The 11,004-nt window shown below is 40.2% G+C and overlaps 1 protein-coding gene across 1 annotated transcript; it reads right to left on the bottom strand.

Annotated features, from left to right (window-relative positions):
• Positions 1-8,344: 8,344 nt before the first annotated feature.
• LOC127669775 (olfactory receptor 2H2-like) lies at positions 8,345-9,283 on the bottom strand. The gene has a single exon (XM_052163982.1). It carries the CDS (start codon positions 9,281-9,283, stop codon positions 8,345-8,347), a length of 939 nt encoding a protein of 312 aa, XP_052019942.1.
• Between the last annotated feature and the right edge of the window lie 1,721 nt (positions 9,284-11,004).

Below are 11,004 nucleotides of genomic sequence, written 5' to 3'. Positions count from 1 at the left end.
ATTACTTAAATCCATCTTTTTTTTTGATATTGTCATTTATTTATTTATTTATTTTTAATTTTTTTATTCGATATAATTTATTTACATTTCAAATGATTTCCCCTTTTCTAGCCCCCCCTCCCCAAAAGTCCCGTAAGCCCCCTTCTCTTCCCATGTCCTCCCTCCCACCCCTTCCCAGTTCCCCCTTCTGGTTTTGCCGAATACTGTTTCACTGAGTCTTTCCAGAACCAGGGACCACTCCTCCTTTCTTCTTGTATCTCATTTGATGTGTGGATTATGTTTTCGGTATTCCAGTTTTCTAGGTTAATAACCACTTGTTCTAAGCTCAAATCCAAATGGATCAAGGACCTCCACATAAAGCCAGACACTCTGAAGCTAATAGAAAAGAAACTGGGGAAGACCCTTGAGGACATCGGTACAGGGAGAAAGTTTCTGAACAGAACACCAATAGCGTATGCTCTAAGAGCAAGAATTGACAAATGGGACCTCATAAGGTTACAGAGTTTCTGTAAGGCAAAGGACACCATCAAGAGGACAGATCGGCAACCAACAAATTGGGAAAAGATCTTCACCAATCCTACATCAGATAGAGGGCTAATATCCAATATATACAAAGAACTCAAGAAATTAGACTCCAGAAAACCGAACAACCCTATTAAAAAATGGGGTACAGAGTTAAACAAAGAATTCTCACTTAAATCCATCTTATAAAGATGATACAGGCCTTTAAAGAGGAAATGAGTAAATCCCTTGAAGAAATACAGGAAAATATAATAAAAACGATAAGGGCCTTCTAGTTTGCACCTGTGCCTGGGAGTGGAGCCTATGCTCTGGATCCCCATCCACTCAGCCCAATCTAATAGGCAGTTTGACTCCCCAGGAGTTCTGACACATCCAGGATCCCAGGATCCCAGGAGGGACAGGCTGAAGTCAGAGACAGCAAAGCCTGTTAACACCAGAGATAACCAGATAGCTAGAGGCAAGTGCAAGAGCATCAGCAACAGAAACCAATGCTATTTAGCAACATCAGAATCCAGTTTTCTCACCACAGAAAGTCCTGGATATCTCAACACACCTGAAAAGCGAAATTCAGATCTAAAATTCCATCTCATGAAGATGATAGAGGACTTTAAGAAGAACACAAACAACTCCCTTAAAGAAATACAGGAGATAAACAAGTAGAAGCCCTTAAAGAAGAAAATCATAAATCTCTTAATGAAATACAGGAAAACACAATCAAGCAGGTGAAGGAATTGAACAAAACCATCCAGTATCTAAAAATGGAAATAGAAACATTAAAGAAAACACAAAGAAGACAATCCTAGAGATGGAAAATGTAGGAAAGAGAGCAGGAGTTACAGATGTAAGCATCATCAACAGAATACAAGAGATATAAGAGACACTTTCAAGCATAGAAGATACATTAACACAATAGTCAAAGACAATTCAAAATGCAAAGAGCCCTTACTCAAAACATTCAAGAAATACAGAACACAAAGAAAAAAAACCCTAAGAATAATAGGTATAGAGCAAAGATTCCCAACTCAAAGGGCCATTAAATATTGTCAACAAAATTACAGAAGAAAACTTCCCTAACCTAAAGAAAGAGATGCTCATAAACATCCAAAAGCCTATAGAACACCAAACAGATTGGACCAGAGAAGAAATTTCTCCCATCACATAATAATCAAAACACCAAATGCACAGAACAAGAAAGGATATTAAAAGCAGTAAGGGAAAAAGGTCAAGTAACATATAAAGGCAGACCTATCAGAATTACACTGGATTTCTCAACAGAGACTCTAAAGACCAGGAGATCTTGGGCACATGTCATACAGACCCTAAGAGAACAAAAGTGCCAGCCTAGGCTACTATACCAAGCAAAATGCTCAATTACCATAGATGGAGAAACCAAGATAGTCTATGACAAAACAAAATCTAAACAATATCATTCCACTAATTCATCCCTACAGAAGATAATAGAAGGAAAACTCCAACACTAGTAGGGAAACTAAAAAGCAAGAAATTAATCTTCTCACACCAAACCCAAAAGAAGAGAAACATACTAATATAATTCCACCTCTGACAACAAAAATAACAGGAAGCAACAATCATTTGTCCTTAATATCTCTCAATATCAATGGGCTCAATTCCCCAATAAAAAGACATGGGCTAAGAGACTGGATACATAAATAGGACACAGCATTTTGCGGCATACAGGAAACACATCTCAATGACAAAGACAAACGCTATCTCAAAGTGAAATGCTGGAAAAAACTTCCCAAGCAAATGGTTCCAAGAAACAAGCTGGCATAGTAATTCTAATAGCCACTAAAATAGACTTTCAACCAAAAGTTATTTACAAAGGTGGAGAAAGACACTACATACTCATCAAAGGAAAAATCCACCAAGATGAACTCTCAGTTCTGAACATCTATGCCTCAAGTTCAAGGGCACCCACATTTGTAAACAAAATGCTACTAAAGCTCAAAGAAAACACTGAACCTCATAAAATAATAGTGAGAGACTTCAACACTCCTCTCTCACCAATGGACAGATCATGAAACCGAAATTAAAAAGAGACACAGTGAAACTAACATTTGGTTATGAACCAAATGGATTTAACAGATATGTACAGAACATTTCACCCTAAAACAGAAGAGTATACCTTCTTATCAGCACCTCATGGTACGGTCTCTAAAACTGACCATATAATTGGGTATAAAACAAGCCTCAATAGATACACGAACACTGAATTAATCCCATGTATTCTACAAGATCACCATGAGTTAAGGCTGGCCTTCAATTACAACAAAAAGCACAGAAAACCCACATACTCATGAAAGCTGAACAACTCTCTACCCAACAATATCTTAGTCAGGGAAGAAATAAAGAAATTAAAGACTTTTTAGAATTTAATGAAAATGAAGGCACAACACACTGAAACTCATGGGATACAATGAAAGCAGTGCTAAGAGGAAAACTCAAAGCTCTGAGTGCCTCCATAAAGAAATTGGAGAGAGCATACACTAGCAGCTTAACAGCACACTTGAAAGCCCTAGAACAAAAGGAAGCAAATACACCCAAGAGTAGTAGACAGCATGAAATAATCAAACTCAGGGTTGAAATCAACCAAGTAGAAACAAAGAGAACTATACAAAGAATCAATAAGATAGATATACCTTTAGTTCAAATAAATGGACTGAGAAAGAAATTATGGAAACAACACCCTTCACAACAGTCACAAATAATGTAAAATGATGGCTCACCATTTTAAAGTAAGCTTCATCCCAGGGATGCAGGAATGGTTCAGTTTATAGAAATCTATCAGTGTAATCCACTATATAAACAAACTCAAAGAAAAAACACATGATCATATTATTAGATGCTGAAAAAGCATTTGAGAGAATACAACATCCCTTCATGTTAAACCTTTAAACCTTTAACCCTTTAGGTTCATACCTAAACATAATAAAAGCAATGTACAGAAAACCAACTAGCCCACATCAAACTAAATGGAGAGAAACTTGTAGCAATCCTACTAAAATCTGGGACTAGACAAGGCTGCCCAGTCTCTTCCTCTATCTATTCAATATAGTACCTGAAGTTCTAGCCAGAGCAATTAGGCAACAAAGGGCAATCAAAGGGATACAAATTGGAAAGGAAGAAGTGAAGATATCACTATTTCCAGATATATGATTGTTTGCTTAAGTGACCCGAAAGATTCCACCAGAGAACTCCTACATCTGATAAACAACTTTAGCAAAGTGGCTGGATATAAAATTAACTCAAACAAATTACTAGCCTTCTTCTACTCAAAGGATAAATGGGCTGAGAAAGAAATTAGGGAAATGACACTGTTCGCAATAGTCATAAATAATATAAAATATCTTGGTTTGACATTAACCAAGCAAATGAAAGATGTGTATGACAAGAACTTCAGGTCTCTTAAAGAAATCAAAGAAGATGTCAGAAGATGGGGAGACTTTTTATGCTCATGGATCCACAGGATTAACATAGCAAAAATGGCCATCTTGCCGAAAGCAATCTACAGATTCAATGCAATTCCCAACAAAATTCCAACTCAATTCTTCACAGAAATAGAAGGAGCAATTCTTAAATCCATCTGTAATAAAAAACCCAGGATATGGAAAACCATTCTCAACAATAAAAGAACTTCTGGGGGAATCACCATTCCTGATCCCAAGCTGTACTACAGAGCAATAGTGATTACAACCACATGTATTGGTACAGAGACAGACAGATTGATATGTGGAATAGAATTGAAGACCCAGAAATAAATCCACACACATGTGGTAACTTGATCTTTGACAAAGAAGCTAAAACTATCTAGTGCAAAAAAGACAGCATTTTCAACAAATGGTGCTAGTTCATTCAACTGGCAGTTGGCATGCAGAAGAATGCATATTGATCCATTCTTATCTCCGAGTACAAAGCTCAAGTCCAAGTGGATCAAGGACCTCCACATAAAACCAGATATACTGAATCTAATAGAAGAGAAAGTGGAGAAGAGCCTTGAACACATTGGCACAGGGGAAAATTTCTGAACAGAACACCAATGGCTCATGCTCTAAGATCAAGAATTGACAAATAGGACCTCATAAAATTGAAAAGTTTCTGTAAGACAAAGGATACTGTCAATAGGACAAAACGGCAACCCACAGATTGGGAAAAGATATTTACCAACCCTACATCCAATAGAGGGTTAATATCCCAAATTTACAAAGAATGCAAGAAGTTAGACTCCAGAGAACCAAATAACCCCATTAAAAATGGGGCACAGCACTAAACAAAGATTTCCCAACTGAGATATCTTGAATGGCTGAGAAGAATGTTCAACATTCTTAGTCATTAGGGAAATGCAAATCAATTCGACCCTGAGATTCTACCTCACACCAGCGAGAATGGTTAAAATAAAAAACTCAGGTGCCAGCAGGTGCTGGAGGGAATGTGGAGAAAGAGGAACACTCTTCCATTCCTGGTGGGACTCAAAGCTGGTAAAACCACTTTGGAAATTACTCTGGTCATTCCTCAGAAAATTGGAAATAGTTCTACCGGAAGACCCATACCACTACTGGACATATACCCAAAAGATGCGTTAACATATAATAGGGACATGCGCCACTGTTTATAGCAGCCTTATTTATAATAGCCAGAAGCTGGAAACAACCCAGATGCCCCTCAGCAGATGAATGGATACAGAAAATGTGGTACATTTGCATGATGGAGTACTACTCAACTATTAAGACCAATGACTTAATGAAATCCGCAGGCAAATGAATGGAACTAGAAAATATCATCTTGAGTGAGGTAACCCAGACACAAAAGAATACACATGGTATATACTCACTGATAAGTGGATTATTCCAAAAGCTCAGAATACCCACAATACAACCCTCAAGACATACGGACCAAAGTACAATTGCTTCAATCCTACATAGAATGGGGGAACAAAACAATCACAGGAGGTAGAGGTTGGGAGGGAGAGAGAGGGGGGAGGGGAAGAAGGGAGGGGGGATCAGGTATTAGAAGGGACAGAAGTACAGAGGGTCAGGAAGTTGAATAGAAACATGTACCAATTGGGGATATGGAATTGGGGGTAGCCACTGGAAATTCCCAGACTTCAGAGGAGCGAGAGGCTTCCAGGACCCAGTGGTAATGACTTTAGCTGAAATACCCAACAAAGCAGGGATACAACCTGTAGAGATCACCTCCAGTAGATAGGCATGGACCCCAGTTGAGGGATGGGGCCACTCACATACCTCAAAAATTTTAATCCAGAAATGTGTCTGTCTAATTGAAAGACAGAGACAAAAAAATGGAACAGAGACTGAAGGAAAGGCCATCTCACCTAGGGACCCATCCCATCTCCAGACACCAACCTCCCACACTATTGCTAATGCCAAGAAGCGCTTATTGTCAGGGACCTGGTATGGCTGTTCCCTGAGAGGTTCTACTAGCACCTGATCAATACATATGCAGATATTCACAGACAACCATCAGACTGAGTATGGGGGGACCCTAATGGAAGAGCTAGGGGAAGTACTGAAGGAGCTGAAGAGGATTGCAACCCCATAAGAAGAACAATATCAACTATCAGGACCACCCAGAGCTCTCAGGGACTAAACCATCAACCAGAGTTTACCTGGTGGGAGCCATGGCTCCAGATACACATGTATCAGAGGATAGTCTTATCTGACATCAATGGAAGGGGAGGCCTTTGGTCCTGTGGAGGCTTGATGCCCCAGCATAGGGCGATGCTATAGCAGTTCAGCAGGAGTGGATGTGTAGGTAGAGGAGCACACTCATAGAGGCAAAGGGGAGGGGGAAGAGTGGGCATGGCATGGGGAGTTTGTGGAGGGGTAATCGGGAAGGGAGATGTTATTTGAAATGTAAATGAATAAAATGATTAATTAAAAAAATCATATTGCTTTCACGCTTATGAAAACACCCAGTCCCATCCAATGCCATGACATGAGACCAGATGTAAGAACATATTTTCTAAAATCAATTTGATTAGTTTTGGTAATAAACTACAGTTTATTTATAGTACATGTATAGTACATTTATGAGGTATACGACAAAATAGGTATTTTATTTTAAAAGCATTAAAAGGCAAAATGGTTAAGAAAAACCTCAAACATTTCTGCTATACCAGCCCAGGATGGAGTCATGTAAAGATGCCTTGCTGGGCAACCATGTGGGAACCAGGCCCTTTGCAAAAATTTAAACTGAGAGTACTGCCATTCTTAGAGGTCATCTGATCCGGATCTCAGCAGAGGAGCTTGACTGTAGCATTTTAATATCTTCCATTTTTCTTCCCATTATATATATATATATTGGATTTGGTTTTTTCAAGACAGGGTTTCTCTGTATAGGCCTGGCTGTCCTGGAACTCATTCTGAAGACTGGGATGGCCTCGAACTCAGAAATCCACCTGCCTCTGCCTCCCAGACTGGGATTACAGGCGTGCGCTACCACCTCCTGGCTCCCATAACATATTTCTATTCATAGTATATAACAATCACATCTACACTCACTATTCTCTTCTTAGCTCTCCTCCCTTACAAATTAATTCTCTTCCCTACTACTCAGATGATATTTAGATTTAGATAGATATAAGTAGATGATAGACAGATATGGATAATTAGATGATGGGTAGATGGTAGATGATAGATAGATGGATGGATGGATGGATGGATGGATAGATAGATAGATAGATGTACTGGCGGCTGGCTTTGTGTCAGCTTGACCCAGGCTGGAGTTATCACAGAGAAAGGAGCTTCAGTTGGGGGAAGTGCCTCCATGAGATCCCACTGTGGGGCATTTTCTCAATTATTGATCAAGTGGGGAGGGCTCATTGTGGATGGTACCATCCCTGGGCTGGTATTCTTGGGTTCTATAAGAGAGCAGGCTGAGCAAGCCAGGGAAAGCAAGCCAGTAAGTAACAACCCTCCATGACCTCTGCATCAGCTCCTGCTTCCTGACCTGCTTGAGTTCCAGTCCTGACTTCCTTTGGTAATCAATAGCAATGTGGAAGGTGTAAGCTGAATAACCCCTTTTCTCCCCCATTTTTCTTCTTGGTCATGATGTTTGTGCAGGAATAGAAACCCTGACTAAGAGAATAGATGATAGCTATAGATGGATAGGTAGATAATAGATAGATGGATGGATAGATATATGATAGATAGATGGATGAATAGATGGATATATGACAAACTGAGACTTAAGTCACTAGATTATCACTTTCTGTCATATTGTAAGAGGATCAAAGGGCATCTTCCAATCTTATATTTATTGTAACCTATGCCTTTGCTTGCAGGGAACATGCAGATATGTGCCTCCCCTACACAGATATAACAACTTGGGAGAGAAGATAAACCCAGAAACTATCATGATAGAGTTTGAGAATATATAGAAGCAAAGACAATAAAAATACAATGAAAAACAGGAAATATCAAGCGAAGATAATGTTTGAACTTGAAATCTATAGAGGAAATGCATATTTCTTTCTCCTTCTCTCTCTTTTTATAGTCACACTGAAGTGTGCCTCATGTTTGTGGCCTTGAAAGTTTCACATTTAAAATGTTTTTCCAAAAAGTATAGTTTAATTGAAATAGAATTGTATCACTTTTCCCCTCCCCTTTTTCCCTCCTTCCAGCCACTCTTAGATTCCCTGACTCCAACTCCTCACATGTCTCCCTCTCAAGTCTATAGCTTCTTTTATTATATTATTATTACACATATATGCACAGGTATAAAAATGCAACATACATATTGTGAAGAAACTTTTTAATTCAGAAAACACACAAGTATTTTGCCCTTAGCTTCCTCCAGAATCCGTATCCTTCCTCAGCAGCCTCCAGAATGCCCTCTTTACCTCCTTGTTCCTCAGGGTGTACACAAGAGGGTTGAGTGTGGGTGTGCCCACTGCATAAAAGAGACCAAAGAACTTCGCCCTCTCTTGGGCATAGGGATTTTTGGGCTGCAGATAAACAGCAATCACTGAGCTGTAGAAGAGGGTGACCACAATGAGGTGGGATGAACAGGTCCCAAAAGCTTTCCTGCGCCCTTTTGAAGAGTTAGTTTTCAGCACAGCCATGACAATGACACCATAAGAGACTAGGATGAGGCTCAGAGGCACAAGTAGGAAGATGACACCTGCAACTGCCAACTGAATCTCATTAAACGTGGTGTCCCCACAAGACAGTCGAATTAGAGATGGGACTTCACACAAAAAGTCATCTATCTGCCTGTGGGGACAGAAGGGCAGTTTGAGGGTGGGTGGTATCTGAACTATGGATTGGACCAAACCTATAGCCCAGGACACACCTGCCAACTGCCGACATAGGCGGGGGTGGATGATGGTGGCATAGTGCAGGGGCTGGCAGACAGCCACATAGCGGTCAAAGGCCATCACTGTCAGGAGGATGCACTCTGTTGTCCCCAGGAGCATGAAGATGAAGAGCTGTACAGAACATCCCAGGAAGCTGATGGTCTTTGTGGGGCCCCAGAGGTTGAACAGCATCTGGGGGACACAGGTTGTGGTGAAGCAGAGGTCCAAGAAGGAGAGGTTAGAGAGGAAGAAGTACATTGGAGAGTGGAGCCTGGGGTCCAGTGTGGACAGCAGGAGGATGAGTGTGTTTCCTAGGAGAGTGAGGAGGTAGGAGCACAAGACAACCACGAAGAGAACTTTTTCCAGGTGTGGGTGTTCAGAGAAGCCCAGCAGGAGGAAGCCCATGGGGGAGCTCTGGTTGACCATGGTCTCTGTGTCCAGTTAGAGGGATGAGACTGTCAGATTAGTGTGGTACAAAGGGCCTGGTGAGAATGCCCTTCGTGTGCTTCTCAGGACATTGTCAGGACATGCCAGGTGGACATTTTTCTTCTTCCTCTGCTCTCACAAGGTCTACTTCCAGGCCCATCACCAAATAGGTCCTTGCCTTCACCTGTTTCACCTGGTCAAACATTGTCTAGTGGCCAGGAAGAAATGAAGACTGTGGTAGAGATTGAGTAGATCCTCATATTGGTGCCTCTGACTTTCTGGTTAAGGATGGAGAATGCAGATTTCAGATGGATGAATCAACTAGTTCACTGTTTCCTCAGTGCTATCTCATGCCTATTATCTCTTGGAGAAAGTAGCTAAATACTGTGGTTTAGGTCTGAGGATGTATCTTTGAGCAAGAAAACTGTCAAGCATGAACTGTAGTTTATCAAAACAAATAAACAAACAGATAAATAAATAAAAATAAATAATAAAAGAAATTAAAACCAATTATTTTGAATGAATTTCAGGTCATATCTCTGGTAAGTTTTGAAGTCTCATTATTTCTGTGTTGACTTGGTGAATACTCTTTGGCATGACTAGAAGTATTTTTTATTTTATACTTCTTATCTTGTAAGGTAGGTCATCACAGAATGAATAAGTCTTTTTGATTTTGTTAATTTGAAATAGGGTTTTGTTTTGATGTACAGGCTTGCCACTGGGTCTGGGCAGTCTCCCTGCATCAGCTTCTGGAATGCTGGACTTGTAAGAGTGAGCTACCAAACCTGGCTAAGCATGTGCTATGCATGTGAGAGATTTTCTTCCACTATATGAGACTCTATGCATACATAGCAGACTATTTCCCCTGTCTTAGCTTCTTTAATCATCTTTTAGTAAACCACTGCCCTGGTTAGGAAGTAGCGTTGGTTCAATCACTCAGTCCTCATGAGACGTTAACAGGCAGGAGGTAAGAGTGGTTTGTTAAAATCACCATGGCTCACAGTTGCATTATTAAAAGACTCAGTTATAAATGCCAGCCATGTGGGTTGTGTAGGGTGAATGACGGTAAAGAATCATAAAGGGCATATTCGGGGGACATTTCATATGGGAGAATACCATCATTGAAGTGATTCCAAGTATTGGAGCATAGCTCAGTGAGGGAAGAGGGAGACTGCAGCTACTCTGGAAACTGAACTTAGGACACAGGGTTCTCTGGTCTGGCAGAGGACAGGAAGGCAATAGATGGGTGGCACTCTGCCAGAAGTGTCTTAAGATGAAAGAACACTCAGTTCCAGGTCCCCACGTACTGTCCCATTATTTTCCCAGACCCTTCTGATTTCATTTCTTCTCACCTTGTTTTACCTCCTACAAGATATTTCTCATTGTTATTAATTTATATTCAAACCAAATTATAAACAAAACAAATATGTACAGTATAAACAAGTTCAACCTCTGATGCATCCAATACCCAGGCTAAGGTTGTAAAAGAGACATTCCACATATCTTAGAGGGTCCTGTGTACCCCTCCCTGGCTTCCCATTTCACATCCTCAAAGATGGAACTGCCTCTCAACATTACAGAAATCAGTCCTTGTCTTCTTCTTGTTGTTCTTCTTCTTCTTGTTGTTCTTCTTCTTGTTGTTCTTCTTGCTCTTGTTCTTGTTCTTCTTGTTCTTGTTCTTCTTGTTCTTCTTGTTTGTTCTTGTTTGTTCTTCTTGTTCT

Source organism: Apodemus sylvaticus, chromosome 19 (assembly GCF_947179515.1).
Source record: "Apodemus sylvaticus chromosome 19, mApoSyl1.1, whole genome shotgun sequence".
NCBI lineage: Eukaryota > Metazoa > Chordata > Mammalia > Rodentia > Muridae > Apodemus > Apodemus sylvaticus.
Note: the sequence above shows the minus strand (reverse complement) of the source record. Positions and strands in the feature narration are given on the sequence as shown.